Genomic DNA, 16,976 nt, shown 5'->3' with positions numbered 1-16,976 from the left:
TATTAAGAAAAAGCTATTTGAACTTGGTCTAAATTAAATTCTGCTCCCTCTCCCAGGAGTTGGCATTTATTTAATTTAACTGAAGGAACATTTTACAGATGTTTTTATTCCTTTTTTAGTGTATTAAAGATCCACTAATATACTATGTAATACACACTGCTTTGTTACCTCTTGCTTTATTTAAGAGGGAGTCAGATGTGGCCCTTGTGGCTAAAGGGATCAGAGGGTATGGAGAGAAGGCAGGTACAGGATACTGAGTTGGATGATCAGCCATGATCATATTGAATGGCGGTGCAGGCTCGAAGGGCTGAATGGCCTACTCCTGCACCTATTTTTCTATGTTTAGATTCCATTTACATTTTAATATTGAAGGGGAGCAAAAAGTACTTCTTCAGCTGCCCCTTTTGCCAATCATTGCAGCAGGCTATTCACTTCAGTTAAAAGCAATTCTGTGAGTGCTGGTAATGTATAATTTAAAGAAATAACTAAAAATATGAACTTAAAGCAGATTGTGGCAAATTATTACTGCTCTGGAAACTATGTGAACAATCGTAGTCAGTCGTATTCTATTAATATGTAACAAGAATACATTGTTAGGATTGGCTGATAGGAAGTAGACTAATGCATTCTCCAGCGATTTTCCTCAGTGAAACTTTCATTATTTCATCAATCATTTAAGGTTCTGAAAGCATAGGGTGATCTCTGAAATCATTTTGATTTCCAATAGCTAATTAGCCAATGGCCAATTAGCCAATAGTTAAGGTGTTTTTACATTGCCCATGATCAAGAAGGTGCAAGTGTCCTAGTTTTGTCTGGAGACAAGTTGTGTGCTCAGTGACAAAAATATCCACATTTGAACTCATACCCTGACAGTAAGTACTTGGTGAAGAAACTGGTTTCCACCGAAGATAAGCACAAAATGCTGAAGTAACTCAGAGGGTCAGGCAGCATCTCTGGAGCTGAAGGATAGGTGACATTTTGGATTGGGACCCTTCTTCAGACCCTGAAGATGGGTCCCGACTCGAAATATCACCTATCATTTCCTCTAGAGACTCTGCCCGATCTGCTAAGTTACTCCAGCACTTTGTGTCTATCTTCAGTAAGTAGACAGAAGTAGGTAAGTATTTTCAGTAAGTGCTTTGTATTGCTCACAGAAACTACGCAGTGAGTTCTGGCCTGGCCTGAAAAAGCCAGTGATATATACGAAACAAATACTGTAGGTAACCCTCTTATTATTTGATCTTACCGTTATAATTATCATTGATGCAAAATCTAAGAATAAAAGAAAATTATAGACTTTATGCAATTTTCTCATTTAACAAGAAATCTCTAAGTCTAATCAGTCTAATAAAATTTGGCTGATGATTAAATTGATAACAATATTCCATTCATGAACATAACAATATGGAATTAACTGAAGAAAAACATCTCAATGAGATTTCATTATCTTTCTCTGCTAGAGCTTCACAGTCAGATGGTGTCACAAGGCATAACTCTAATAGAGTTTTCAGTATCTCCCAACCGCTTATAAATTTATCTTCAGAGAGAAGTGAATGATATTTCAGAGGCTATTAGAAACATAGAAATTAGGTGCAGGAGTAGGCCATTCAGCCCTTCGAGCCTGCACCGCCATTCAATATGATCATGGCTGATCATCCAACTCAGTATCCCGTACCTGCCTTCTCTCCATACCCCCTGATCCCCTTAGCCACAAGGGCCACATCTAACTCCCTTTAAATATAGCCAATGAACTGTGGCCTCAACTACCCTCTGTGGCAGAGATTTCCAGAGATTCACCACTCTCTATGTGAAAAAAGTTCTTCTCATCTCGGTTTTAAAGGATTTCCCCCTTATCCTTAAGCTGTGACCCCTTGTCCTGGACTTCCCCAACATCGGGAACTATCTTCCTGCATCTAGCCTGTCCAACCCCTTAAGAATTTTGTAAGTTTCTATAAGATCCCCTCTCAATCTCCTAAATTCTAGAGAGTATAAACCAAGTCTATCCAGTCTTTCTTCATAAGACAGTCCTGACATCCCAGGAATCAGTCTGATGAACCTTCTCTGCATTCCCTCTATGGCAATAATGTCCTTCCTCAGATTTGGAGACCAAAACTGTACGCAATACTCCACTATTACTCTCTGTTGCTGTATTACCTGATCATCAGAAATGCCGATTTACTTTTTAAATGTCAAATCAGTTTGTCAGATTACCAAAGCCACTAAAAACACTTGCACGTGTAGGAAATAACTGCAGATGCTGGTTTAAATCGAAGGTAGACACAAAATGCTGGAGTAACTCAGCAGAACAGACAGCATCTCTGGAGAGAAGGAATGGGAGACGTTTCGGATTGAGACCCTTCTTCAGACTGATGTCAGGGGAGTGGGCGGGACAAAGATAGAATGTAGTCGGAGACAGTAAGATTGGTGGGAGAACTGGGAAGGGAGAGAGGGAAAGCAAGGGCTATCTGAAGGGCCCTTGCTTTTCGTCTCTCTCCCTTCCCCCTGACCCGCGGTCTATCTTTGATCAGACTTTGCTGGCTTTACCTTGCACTAAACATTTATTCCCTTTTCATGTATCTATACACTGTAAATGACTCGATTGTAATCATGTATTGTCTTTCCATTGACGTGACATTAAACTAAACTGGACTGAACAGAAAGAGACCCACACAACAATTAACCTGTGATTGAAGCTGAAGAAAAAAAGTTACTAATCAAAAACAGGATGGATTGAGAGATCTGGTTGTGAGCATGTATGGCTATGAGGTCGAATGTCATGATTACAGGCTCTTTAGACAACAGAGGCTAATTAGGAAAGGAGAGGGAATAATAATATTGATAAAAGCCTAAATTACTGAAACAAAAAGAAAGGATTTAATTAGAGGGTCTGTACCATTTAGGCGATTTTTCCGGCAACTGCCGGTGACTGTCACAACCTATGGCAATGTCTATGACAAGCTACGACAACCTACCACCTAGTCGACGTCAAGCTACAGCAAGCTATCGACAACCGCGATTCATTAGGGTGTCCACCAACGACCACACCTAGGACAACCTACGACCACACAGGCGACAACCTACGACAACCGAAGTCAACCTACGTCCACCTATGACAAGCAACGACCCTATCGGCGACAACTGAAGATAACTGAAGACAATTCTGTCGCCGGTACCTGTCGCCTGTTGACATAGGTTGACGTAGGTAGTCGCCAATGAAATTCACCTAAGTCAGCACCTGGTGACAACCAATGTCATTTGGCGACAACCTGTGGCATCCTGGCGACAACCTACGACAGCACTTACGCCAGGAGAAGACAAGCTACGTCAAGCTACTTCAAACCAACAGTCGCCGAAAAGTTTTGAACATTTCAAAATCCAGCGGCAACCAGAAAAACGTTACGACTCTTTAGGTGACTTGAGGAGACTACTCACGATCATACAGGTGTCACCCCGCGACCATGTGGCAACATCCCAGTCGCCTGTAGTCGCCGAAAAAATCGCCTAAGTGGGACAGGGGGTTGAGGCTGACTAAACAGTGGAAACTTCTTGGGTAGAAATAAAGACCAGCTGTGGAACCATTAGTTCAGGTGCAGTGCTGGGTGACAGAGGAGACAGAATGAAGATTGATTAGTATTTCTCTCTCTCTTTTAAAAAATTGAATGAACAGAAAAAGAAAAAATAAGCTAGAACAGGAAAATAAATGACTACAGTATAATTTGGTAAAATATGTTGAAAGAAATCTCCGAAGACCTCTAAGCAACTGGAAGAATAAAAAGATTCTGCTGTTTTAATCTTCTTTCCTGAAAGAGTCTGCAGGAAAATAAATGCTCAATTTAGATATCTTATGCTGTGTGCCAACTTCTGGCAGAAACTTTAATCTAATGGTCAAATATGAGAAATGCAAGGTGGCAATTCGTTGAGTTTGCAAAGAGTGTCAAGCAGTCACCCAGTAGTTTGTGATAATTGATAAATCAGGTTATATTTTGTCGTCATCACAAATTGCTTGATAATGTGCACATTAATAACAGCAAAAGCTATTAACATCAACATTATTATTACCAGGTATATTCTGGCACAATATATTTAGGATATGATAAGGGATCAGACCACACTGGATTTGGTGATGAGCAACAAATTAGAATTAGATAGTGAGCTGAGGGAGAAACATCTTGTAAATAGTAATCTTAAAATGAATTATTTATGTTGGTTTGAGTGAAAAGGAAAGAGAGAGAGAGAGAGAGGTATATAAGGTAAATTTCAAGGTTCCCGGAGGCAGCGCCGACAGACAAGAGGCCGAAGCAAAGAAGCTGAAGCCTCAGAACCGAATAGAAACGAAGCTGAAACGCCAATGAACCGAAAGAGTCTGAATACGAAACGCCTACTAACCGAAAGGATGGGACGCCTAAAAACCAACAAACCGAAAGGCTGCGTCGCCTAAAAGCAAACTTACCGAATGGCCGCTCTGTCGAAACGCCACCTACCCGAAAGGCGGCGTCGCCTACAGGCCAAAGGACCGACTGCCGCTCAACAGAAAAGTCCAATAACGGACTTGACGTTGCCGGGGGGCGGGTCTTGTCAGCGATTGGTCCAGACCCCCGCGTCCATCACATCACTGTGAAGGCATGAACATTGTCCCAAACCTCCGCTCCACCCGACCCGCAGCCCGCGGAGGGTGGCCGTGGGAGAGTGGGGGCTGGCCCGAGCGATGCGCACCTTTGGCCGCTTTCAACTTGGTGCTTGGGTTCAGATTGCCCAGTCACCTATGGCTTGTGTGGGAAAAATAACCCCATGCTCCCGTCTCCCCCTTCTCTCTCCCCTCTTCTCTCTCTCCTCCTCTCTCTCTCTCTCCCTTCTCTCTCCCCCTCCTCCTCTCTCTCTCCTATTTTCTCTCTCCCCCCTCCTCTCTCCCTCCTCCTTCTCTCTCTCCGTCTCCACCTGCGGGAGCATCCCACAGTCACTGACCGCGATGCACCGCCATTGGACCACAACCTCCACACCACCCCCTCCGACCCCCGGTCTGTGACACCCATACCAGGGTGATTCAACACGGCCACGGAGACAGACGGTTTATTTACTACCGTCTCTGCGTTTGCGGAACGTACCCAAGCTCCCACGCACAAAACAGGCAGCATTTCATGCCGAGACCATTCTTCAGAATGCATCTGAAGGGTCTCGAGCCGAAACGCCACCCATTCCTTCTCTCCTTTCATCAGCTTCATGTATTGCGCGCCTCTCCTGGGCGTTTCGGCCTCGTTTCTATTCAGTTCTATGTCTTCGGCTTCTTTGCTTCAGCCTCTTGTCTGTCGGCTCCGTGTCCGCACACAAAATCTCAAAGCAATGCAAACATAATTTGACCACATTAAACTTAGTTCAGCTGTTAATTAATAACAGAGTAAGAAATATTCAAGAAAGGATTTGATACACCAGTGGCACAGCACGGGTGGTACGGTGACACACTGGTTGAGTTGCTGCCTTACAGTGCCAGAAACCTGGGTTTGATCCTGACTACGGGTGCTCTCTGTATGGAGTTTGCACATTCTTACTGTGACTGTGTGGCTTTTCTCGAAGTCCTCTGGTTTCCCCCACATTCCAAAGACGTACAGGTTTGTAGGTTAATTGACTTCTGTAAAATTGCCCCTAGTGTATATGTTGCGAAACAGGGATAACATAGAACTAGTGTATGGGCGGTAATTGGTCACCGAATAGTCTATTTCTATGCTGCATCCCTAAACTAAACTAAAAGTGTATAATAGCTCATCCAATGTTGTTAAATAACTGTAGTCAATCAACAAGCTGAAGGAAAATATTAAACTGAAAAAAGGCCAACACAGTTGCTAAGAAATGTCAAAATCCAATAGATCAGGAGACCTACATGTGGAAAATGAGGAAGGGGTGCAAAATTAAATATGGAAATTAACATTACATGGAAATTAACATGGAAGGATACCAAAGCTTAAGGTAGCTGTGGCAATATCAGAACAGTCATGATTCTGATACCTATAGTACTCAATCTGAGGATGTGGGTTTCTAATAAAATCAACAAAATTGATTGCAAAACTTACGGAGAATTATTAAAAAACCAGATCAGCACATTAATGTTTGTATTGGAAGGGGATTGAACAACAGCATCACACAGTTGATAAAAAGTATGTAATTGATGCTTATGTTATTATGTGGAAGACCGAACAAAGTACTAAAGAGACAAGAAAACCTAAAAATGTTAAACGAATGAACAGTGGGTTTAAAATAGATAAAAGACATATATGGGAAACAAACTGCGATAATTGAAAACAAAAGATTCCTCAGGATCATAAAAGCTTCCACCCCTTGGTATTAAAATATACAGGAAAATAAATCAGCATCGCATGAATTTATAATTTTACAAAACCGTCCAGATTCAGCAGAAGTAATTTTAACTTGGAAATTTTAAGGAGTCGCATTATGTAAAGGTAAATCATCTCTTTATAGCCTTCTTAAAATCATATATTTGATCAAAAGCGTTGCACGTGGAAGAGAAGTCCAGTAACTGGGTTATCTGTCCAGCAGTAGACCTTGGCTGGACTACTCTCTCGAGGAGGCTCAAGGTTTTGAGGCCTGCTGATCTAACAATGCTACTCTCAGCTTGGTTGATATATCTCTTGACAGATTCAAGGATCAAGCTTCCTGATATTACTCTTAGGAACAGATGTGATTGTTTGCTAACTCAGGCAAGAATTTCTAATGTTATACTGTACTGACATTAGGTTGGCATGGTGGCACAGCCATAGAGTTGCTGTCTTAAGGGCTTGTCCCACGAGCATGCGATTCCATGCGGCAAGCATGATCTAATGTGGTCGCTTGAGCCGTACGGCCTCGCGGGACCGGTCCCACTTCGATCACCGGAGCCGTATGGAGTTGTGTGGAGCTGGTCCCAACATCGTGCGGGGCTCCGGAAAACTGACAGTGTTCAAAAATTCCGTGCGGCAATGGCCTGCCGGCCCGCAGCCACATTGAGGCCGAACGCACCGCCTCGACGGGCATACGCAGTGTCTTGACGCCGTACGTCACGCGCGAACATCCCGCGGACTTCACTTGAACTTCATGTCACTCACTCGACCTCCGCGCGGCCCCCGCTCCCAGTTTGGTCCCATGTCACTCACTGTATGGGGATCGACCTCCGCGCGGCCCCCGCTTCCAGTTTGGTCCCGCTTGCCGCATGCAGTCTGATGCTCGTGGGACAGGCCCTTTACAGCGCTTGCAGCGCCAGAGACCCGGGTTTGATCCCGACTACAGGTGCTGTCTGTACGGAGTTTGTACATTGTCCCCATGACCTGCATGGGTTTCCTTCGAGATCTTCGGTTTCCTCTCACATTCTAAAGACGTACAGGTATGTAGGTAAATTGGCTTGGTAAATGTTAAAAAAATGTCCCAAGTGTTTGTAGGATATTGTGGTGATCGCTGGTCGGTGTGGACCCGGTAGGCCAAAGGGCCTGTCTCCGCACTGTATCTCTCTAAACTAAACTAAACTAAAGTGCACTTGTTCAAAAACACTGTTATCTGAAAGATGATTTTACTTAAACAAGGTCAGTGCAATTAACTTAAAGTGCGTGATCCAAATAAAACAGTTGTGCATGATGCAGTCATATTTCCCATTAGTTCCTGTAGTTTCTCGTGACTTTATCAATGTAATTTTCCCAATCACAGCTGAATGATTTTTATCACTCTGTGTCATGATAAATGAATTACCTCGTCTCAGCAGAGGAGACAAAGTGAAGCTTTTACCTGAACAAAATGTGCCAAGTATTACATAGCAAGTATATTAGCTACAATCAGGTAGCCCGGTGGCATGGTTGCCACACAACTCCAGGAAACTAGGTTTCCTGATTTAAGTAAGGATCTGTGAGAGTTTGAATAGGCTGTGACAGTATGGGTTTGACCCAGGTAGTGTAGTTTTCTCTCACTCTTTGCAAAGATATAAATATAGAACTGGTAAATTACCCTCAGTGAGGATGTATAGAAGTAATGAACATGTGAGACAGCACAGATTACAACAAAATAAATGGGGAATGCAGTTTATGAGAATAATGAGTGGAGGTCTAGACTTGATCTTCTATCTGATAAGGGAATGTGGGAGATATAAACAAAGACCAAGAGGATACTCACTTCTCAATTCTTCCCAAACGGAAAGTGATCCAGATGACCTTTAGGATCTATGAATTCCAAACCTAAACAATGGGAGGGAACTTCTTCATTTCCATGAATCAGTGAGCCAGGCCCGAGCAACAAACTCAGACATAAACCATTCTTAAATGGGTCAGACCGGCAGCAATGAAGTGCAGTAAAGCCTTCTGTGAATAGCCTCGAAAAAACTGTGTAGGAAGGAATTGCAGATGCTGGTTTACACCCAAGATAGACACAAAATGCTGAAGTAACTCAGCGGGCTAGGCAGCATCTCTGGAGAGAAGGAATGGGTGACATATTGGGACGAGACCCTTCTTCAGACTGAGAGTCAGGGGGAGAGGGACACGAGAGATATGGAAAGGTAAGGTGTGAAAATGACAGATAATCATAACCATATAACCATTACAGCACGGAAACAGGCCATCTCGACCCTTCTAGTCCGTGCCGAACACATAATCTCCCCTAGTCCCATATACCTGCGCTCAGACCATAACCCTCCATTCCTTTCCCGTCCATATAACTATCCAATTTATTTTTAAATGATAAAAACGAACCTGCCTCCACCACCTTCACAGGAAGCTCATTCCACACAGCTACCACTCTCTGAGTAAAGAAGTTCCCTCTCATGTTACCCCTAAACTTCAGGCCCGTTAATTCTCAAGTCATGTCCCCTTGTTTGAATCTTCCCTATTCTCAGTGGGAAAAGCTTATCCACGTCAACTCTGTCTATCCCTCTCATCATTTTAAAGACCTCTATCAAGTCCCCCCTTAACCTAATCGCTCCAAAGAATAAAGCCCTAACTTGTTCAACATTTCTCTGTAACTTAGTTGTCCAACCTGACAAAGAGTTATCCACCATTACTCTCTGGCATCTCCCATTCGGCCACTGTTGAATCCATCTTGCTACTCCACCATTAATACCCAACCATTGAACCTTCTTAACCAACCTTCCATGAGGTACCTTGTCAAAGGCCTTACTGAAGTCCATATATACAACATCCACAGCTTAACCCTCATCAATTTCCCGAGTAACCTCTTCAAAAAATTCAAGAAGATTAGTCAAACATGACCTTCCAGGCACAAATCCATGTTGACTGTTCCTAATCAGACCCTGTTTATCCAGATGCTTATATATATTATCTCTAAGTATCCTTTCCATTAATTTGCCCATCACTGACGTCAAACTAACAGGTCTATAATTGCTAGGTTTACTGTTAGACCCCTTTTTAAACAATGGAACAACATGCGCAGTACGCCAATCCTCTGGCACTATTCCCGTTTCTAATGACATTTGAAATATTTCTGTCATAGCCCCTGCTATTTCTACACTAACTTCCCTCAATGTCCTAGGGAATATCCTGTTCGTACATGGAGACTTATCCACTTTTATATTTCTCAAAAGTGTCAGTACTTCCTCTTCTTTGAATCTCATAGTATCCATAGCTACTCTACTTGTTTTCCTTACCTCACATAATTCAATATCCTTCTCCTTGGTGAATACCGAAGAAAAGAAATTGTTCAATATCTTCCCCATCTCTTTTGGCTCTGCAGATAGCTGTCCACTCTGACGCTCTAATGGACCAATTTTATCCCTCGTTATCCTTTTGCTATTAATATAGCTGTAGAAACCCTTTGGAATTACTTTCACCTTACTTGCCAAAGCAACCTCATATCTTCTTTTAGTTTTTCTAATTTCTTTCTTAAGATTCTTTTTACATTCTTTATACTCCTCAAGCCTCATTTACTCCATGCTGCCTGTAATTATTGTAGATCTCCCTCTTTTTCCGAACCGTGTCCAATTTCCCTTGAAAACCATGGCTCTTTCCAATTTTTACTATTTCCTTTCAACCGAACAGGGACATAAAGATTCTGTACTCTTAAAATTTCACCTTTAAATGTACTCCATTTCTCTTCCACATCTTTCCCATAAAACAAACTGTCCCAATTTACTCCTTTTAAATCCTTTCGCATCTCCTCAAAGTTAGCCTTTCTCCAATCAAAAATGTCAACCCTAGGTCCAGTTCTGACCCTCTCCATAATTATATTGAAACTAATGGTATTGTGATCACTGGTCGCAAACTGTTCCCCAACGCATACCTCTGCCACCTGACCCATCTCATTTCCTAACAGGAGGTCCAGCATCGCCCCTACTCTAGTAGGTACTTCTATGTATTGCTGCAAAAAACTATCCTGCACACATTTTACAAACTCCAACCCATCCAGCCCATTTACAGAATGTGTTTCCCAGTCTATGTGTGGAAAATTGAAATCTCCCACAATCACTACCTTGTGCTTACTACTAATATCTGCAATCTCCTTACATATTTGCTCTTCCAATTCTCGCTCCCCATTTGGCGGTCTATAATACACCCCTATAAGTGTTGCTACCCCTTTCCCATTTCTCAGTTCCACCCAAATAGCCTCCCTAGACGAGCCCTCTAATCTATCCTGCCAAAGCACTGCTGTAATATCTTCCCTGATAAGCAATGGAACACCTCCACCTCTTCCCCCTCCAATTCTATCACACCTGAAGCAACGAAATCCTGGAATATTTAGTTTCCAATCACAGCCCTCCTGCAACCATGTTTCACTGATCGCCACAACATCATACTTCCAGGTGTCAATCCAGGCTCTAAGTTCATCCACCTTTCTTACAATGCTCCTAGCATTAAAATATACACATTTAAGAAACCCACCCTCTATTATTCTCTGTTTATTGTCTTTTTCTTCTCTCTACCCTACATTTTGGGTCAGAGTGCTACTATTCTTTGCCTCCTGCCTCACACATTGACTGCTAGCTTTCCTAATTTGAGTCCCTCCCCCAAACCATACTAGTTTAAAGTCTCCCCAGTAGTCTTTGCAAATCTCCCCACCAGGATATTGGTCCCCCTCGAGTTCAAGTGCAACCCGTCCTTTCTGTACAGGTCGCACCTTCCCCAAAAGAGATCCCAATGATCCAGAAACTTGAATCCATACCCACTGCACCAGTCCCTCATCCACTCATTTATCCTCCACCTCGCTCCATTCCTACTCTCACTGTCGCGTGGCACAGGCAGTAATCCTGAGATTGTTACCTTTGCAGTCCTTCTCCTTAACTCTCTACCTAACTCCCTAAATTCTTCTTTCAGGACCTCTTCTCTTTTTTTACCTATGTCATTGTTACCTATATGTACCACAACCTCAGGCCCCTCTCCCTCCCATTTCAGGATTTCTTGGACACGTTCAGACACATCCCTGATCCTGGCACCAGGGAGGCAAACTACCATCCGGGTCTCCTGTCTGCATCCACAGAATCGCCTATCCGACCCCCTGACTATAGAGTCCCCTATTACAATTGCCCTCCTCTTCTTTTCCTTACCCTTCTGAGCAACAGGACCGGTCTTTGTGCCAGAGGCCCGGCCGCTGTCGCTGCCCCCAGGTAGGCTGTCTCCCCCACCCTTACTCAAACATGAGTACTTATTTTCAAGGTGTACAGCCACCGGGGTACTCACCAGTCCCTGCCTCTGCCCGTTGCCCTTCCTAACTGTGACCCAGTTTTCTGTCTCCCGTGGTCTTGGAGTGACCACCTCCCTGTAACTCCTTTCTATGACCTCCTCGCTCTCCCTGAGCAGACAGAGGTCATCGAGTTGCTGTTCCAGGTTCCTAACACGGTCCCTTAGGAGCCCCATCTCGACGCACCTGGCGCAGATGTGGACACCTGGATTCATAGCAGATGTTGATCAGGGAAATGTAGAATGGTTCAATGTTAGCTATGGGGAAGGTGACAATGACAATGCAAGTCTAGCCTCGAAAAAAAGCATAGGCTTTTCCAGAATCACACTGATCATTTCAGTTAAACCATCTAGCGTGTTTTCCCAATTTACTCACCCAGTTACATCCAACGGTATTCAGAGTAATTAGGAGGAATGTAATCTGGATTTTCATTATTATACAGGATGAAGTGCTACACTGTATTGGCTATAGGTGGTACAATGGCGAGCAGGGGTGAAGATTAGAATCAATTGGATGCTGTTACCTAATAATTTAAACCTGCAACCGTTGATTCATGGAATCTTTACACTCAGGACTCTGCCATTAAACATGTTGATTGGAAACGCAAGTGTTCATCTCTTACATAGAAGACACGCCTTAAAACATAACTTCACTCCATGATAATTGAATCTCAAAATGGCCTATTTTTCTTTCACTTTGACTGAACAATGTTTTTATCAGTAAGGCTTATCACACAATTATCTCATATTTATTAAATATACTAAAGAATTGTTTCTACTTCTAAAACCATGAATTATTAAATATTGATATGCAGTGTTAACAATGGGAACAAATAGTAATGTCCTTAAGCCATCACCTCATTAGTAGGTTGAAAGCTAAGGAATGCAGCTGTTTTTGCAAGAATCTACAAAATGATTTTGTCTATCAAAATAATGATAATTTAGGGCAGGGGTAAAAAAGATATTTGTAGATTTGCTATTGCATGTTAGCCAATCAGAATGCTTAGTAACAATAACTCTGCCTAGTGCATGCTTTATAGTGTAAGAACTTGCCTACCATATTCAGTAGTTGCAGCAGACTGAATGTATAATGTACTGTAGATCTGATACTGGAATTAATATTAAAGACGCTTCCACCTTTACCTGTGTACGAGTCAGGTATTTATATGGTGTTGGTTAACTGGTTCTAACCCACTACGCTCGTTTACCACAATTTATTTTCTTTATCAGTTTTATTTTGTGATTTTTTTCAACGTTATGGCCAAGTCCTGTCGAAAGCCGAGTCCCCTTGTGTTTGACTCTGACATAGCCGAGCGATGGCGCATGTTTGAACATGATTATGCTCACTACATTCGCATCGTTCACCGGAATGACCCCGATGATCTGAAGGCATCGCTACAGCTCAATCTAGCTGGTCCAGAAGCAATGATTCATGCAGACAACTTTGAGTTTGCCACCGCAATCAATGACATTAATGGCCAGGTCCTTGTGCCAGCAGAATCTATCAACGACCCAACTGCCCTACTCAGAAAATTTAGAGAGTTATGTGACCTGCACTCGAATCGCATCCTTGAGAGAACAAGGTTCTTCACCCGATAGCAGCAGGTCGATGAACCTGTTGGACACTTCATCAGTGACTTACGACACATGGCTACACGGTGCCGCTTCGGTAAGTTGACTAATGAGTTAGTACGCGACAGGATTGTGGGGGGGGGGATGAACCACCACAAGTTAAGAGCTGAACTGCTTCGGAACGCTGAACTGACTTTAGAGAAAGCCATTCATTCATGTCGCATGGCAAAGGTTGTGGCCCCGCTCGCAGACTTTGACCCTGCCAGCCCACAACAGCAACATAACGTCAATCTTGCTAACTACTCTCCCCGAAATGTTTCAAACGTGCCTCACAAAAGTCCTAATGTGCCTGCCATGAGATGCCCCAACTGCAATTATTTCCACTCTAGAGGACGCCAGTTCTGCGTAGCCAATGGGAAAGTTTGCCACAACTGGAAGAAGCTTAATCACTTTGCTATGTGTTGTCGGTCTCATGGGAACACTGCTTGAGGGACAAATCTGCACCTGCTTCAACAAGAACTGTCTGACTCCGAATCCCAAGAACACGACAATGCTTCCCACGGGAATGATTCCGATAACACAGACAACGACTCACCAGTTCTATCTCTCCTACACTCCTCAGGTAAACTGCTGGACCCTGGTGAACATGGTGATAAACATCAAGACCCTAACTGCCAAGGTCGACACGGGTGCAAAGGTCAACATAATGTCACTCAGACAGTTCAACAAGATCAGGAGCATGGAACAGATGAAAAAGGACTCCTCCACCCACATGCCTATGGTGGGGAAGTTTTACACCCACTGGGGAAAGCTGATTTGAAATGGACTGTCAATGAACAAACAAAAACCCTGATGTTTTACATTGTGCAACCTAACTCTGAAACCCTGCTTGGCATCAGTGCATGCTATGACCTAGGACTGGTCTATTTTGGACGTGCTGTCCACAAACTCTGCCTGACAGAGGAGCCAACACAGCAGCTGCTATCCCAGTACAAAGACCTGTTCGACGATAAACTTGGCTAGCTGCCAACAACGTACAGGATCACTGTAGATCCCACAGTTACACCAGTGGTTTGCACACCCCACCATGTTCCCCATGCCATACAGGAAAGAATACACACTGAACTAAAATGTATGGTCTCCATCCGAGTCATTGCCGAGGTCAGCGAACCCTCTGACTGGGTCTCCACTATGGCCATAACCACCAAGAAAAACAAAGAAGAGTTGCGGGTCTGCATCAACCCCAAAGACCTAAACACAGCAATTAAACACCCACACTACCCGATGAGAACCACTGAGGACTTGGCTGCGCAAATTGGAAACGCAGCGGTATTCTCAGTCCTTGATGCCAAAAGCTCTTTCTGGCAAATACCACTGGATGCCACGCATCATCTGCTCTGACGACTTTTGCCACACCGTTTGGCCACTACAGATTTGCAAGAATGCCCTTCGGCATTAACTCAGCCAGCGAAGTTTTTCAACGCGCAATGGAACAGCTGTTTGCAGAATATCACTGTGCCATATCTCCTGTGTGCGTCAGGTATTTACAATGTTAAAGCATCTTTTTACAACAAATTAATAAACATTCAAACAATGTAGCCGCTCAATTATTGATATAACAGTTACTTTAAAGACTTATCCCCTACAACTGCTTTACAATTAGATACTATTCCCTAATAACTCTGCTTACATCCACACAAATGCATGGGAGTGTTTGCAGTAATAGTGTGAATAACAGTTTAGTTATCATATTGTAAAGTTCAGACAGCTCTGCTATTAGGAAGCTCCCTAACGTATAACTGATAGCTTGTCAGAGACCATTAAAGTATTGTACATGACACAAAACAAGAGTAAATAATAAATTAAGAGATCTCACCTTTGTTCGAGCTATTTGATGGCACCCAATCAGTTTCTTTTAGAGTTCTGAATTGGACACGCTTGCTGGCACGACTTTCCCCATTCAGACCAATCGATTGAACTTGGATTACATATTCCGTGTCTTCCTCTAAGTCCCAAAGCACACAGGCTCGGTTTGTTGTATTCACTTCACGGATTGATCTTTGCATCTGACCATCTTTTCGCTGCATCAAACAGCAATTGAAAAATTAGCTGATGATAAATAAATGTATGAGAATGATTAAAATTCGACTCCTTTTTTAATATAATTATCTCACCAGATTCTAATTAACACAGGTGCATGGTATGGTTCAAGGCCATTTATGAGGCTCAAAAACTCATTTTAGACACGCACATTGACCTAATTTTCACCCATATTCTATTTATGAAAGAGGAAAATAAAAAGTCCACACCCATGGGGGGCCAACTTTGTGTGGGAGGGATGCAGAATATGGGTCTTATCCTGATATACATCCTGAGTAATTATCCTGATATACATTTATACTTCATGTGTACATATATACCTGTTTCCTGATTTATAGCATGGAAACAGGCCCTTTGGTCCCTGAGTCCATGCTGACAATCAACCACCCATTTACAATAATCTTATATTAATGTAATCCAACTTTATTCTCCCCATATTGTTATCAATGCCACCCAGATTCTACCACTCACCTACATACCAAAGGCAATTTACAAAGGTCAATTAACCTGCCATCCTGCACATCTTTGGGATGTGGGGGAAACCAGAGCATGCAGAGGAAACGATACAGCCACAGGGAAAACATGCAAACTCCAAGCAGACAGCACCTAAGGTCTGGATTGAACCCGGCTTTCTGGCACTGTGCTGCAGTGGCTCTACAAACTGTGGAATTGTGCTGTCCTTTATTTCTTCAAAGTTACAGTAAACGCAACTGCTAGTAAACCAGCTAGGCATTAAAGGTAATAAAGTTAAAGAGAGCTTTGTGTCAACTGTCAGGTACAGTGCATTCAGAAAGTATTCAGACCCCTTCACTTTTTCCACATTTTGGTGTTACAGCCTTATTCTAAAATGGATTAAATTCATTTTTTTAAATCATTAATCTATACACAATACCCCATAATAAAAAAGTGAAAACAGGTGTTTAGAAATTTTGGCAAAGTAATTAAAAATAAATAACTTAAATTATGTACATAAGTATTCAGACCCTTTACTGAGTACTTTGTTGAGGCACCTTTGGCAGTGATTACAGCCTCAAGTCTTCTTGGGTATGACGCTACAAGCTTGGCACACCTGTATTTGGGTAATTTCTCCCATTCATCTCTCCAGATCCTCTCAATCTCTGTCAGGTTGGATGGGGAGCGTTGATTCACAGCTATTTTCAGGTCCCTCCAGAGATGTTCGATCGGGTTCAAGTCCGAGCTCTGGCTGGGCCACTCAAGGACATTCACAGACTCGTCACAAAGCTACTCCTGCGTTGTCTTGACTGTGTACTTGTGGCCTGTGGAAGGTGAATCTCCGCCCCTGACTGAGGTCCAGAATGCGCTGGAGCAGGTTTTCATCAAGGATCTCCCTGTACTTTGCTCCGTTCATCACTCCCTCAATCCTGACTAATCTCCCAGTTCCTGCTGCTGAAAAACATCCCCACACCACTATGCTTCACTGTAGATATGGTATTGGCCAGCCGTGCCTGGTTTCCTCCAGATGCGACACTTGGCATTCAGGCCAAAGAGTTCAATCTTGATTTCTTCAGACCAGAGAATTTGGTTTAGGTGCCTTTTGGCAAACTCCAAGCGGGCTGTGATGTTACTCTTACTGAGGATCGGCTTCCGTCTGGCTACTCTACCATAAAGGCCTGATTGGTGGAGTGCTGCAGA

At 43.1% G+C, this 16,976-nt stretch overlaps 1 protein-coding gene across 1 annotated transcript in view; it reads right to left on the bottom strand.

Moving 5' to 3' along the window:
- The window catches only part of fndc4a (fibronectin type III domain containing 4a), a 190,959-nt gene that overhangs the window by 88,856 nt on the left and 85,127 nt on the right, over positions 1-16,976 (bottom strand). The window contains exon 3 of the mRNA XM_055635539.1: positions 15,100-15,304. Coding sequence (XP_055491514.1) covers positions 15,100-15,304 — 205 coding nt within the window. The remainder of the gene's footprint in view (positions 1-15,099; positions 15,305-16,976) is intronic.

The sequence above is a fragment of the Leucoraja erinacea genome, chromosome 5 (genome assembly GCF_028641065.1).
Source record: "Leucoraja erinacea ecotype New England chromosome 5, Leri_hhj_1, whole genome shotgun sequence".
Classification (NCBI taxonomy): domain Eukaryota; kingdom Metazoa; phylum Chordata; class Chondrichthyes; order Rajiformes; family Rajidae; genus Leucoraja; species Leucoraja erinaceus.
The sequence above is the reverse complement of the archived record's forward strand: the minus strand, read 5'-3'. Positions and strand labels throughout refer to the sequence as shown.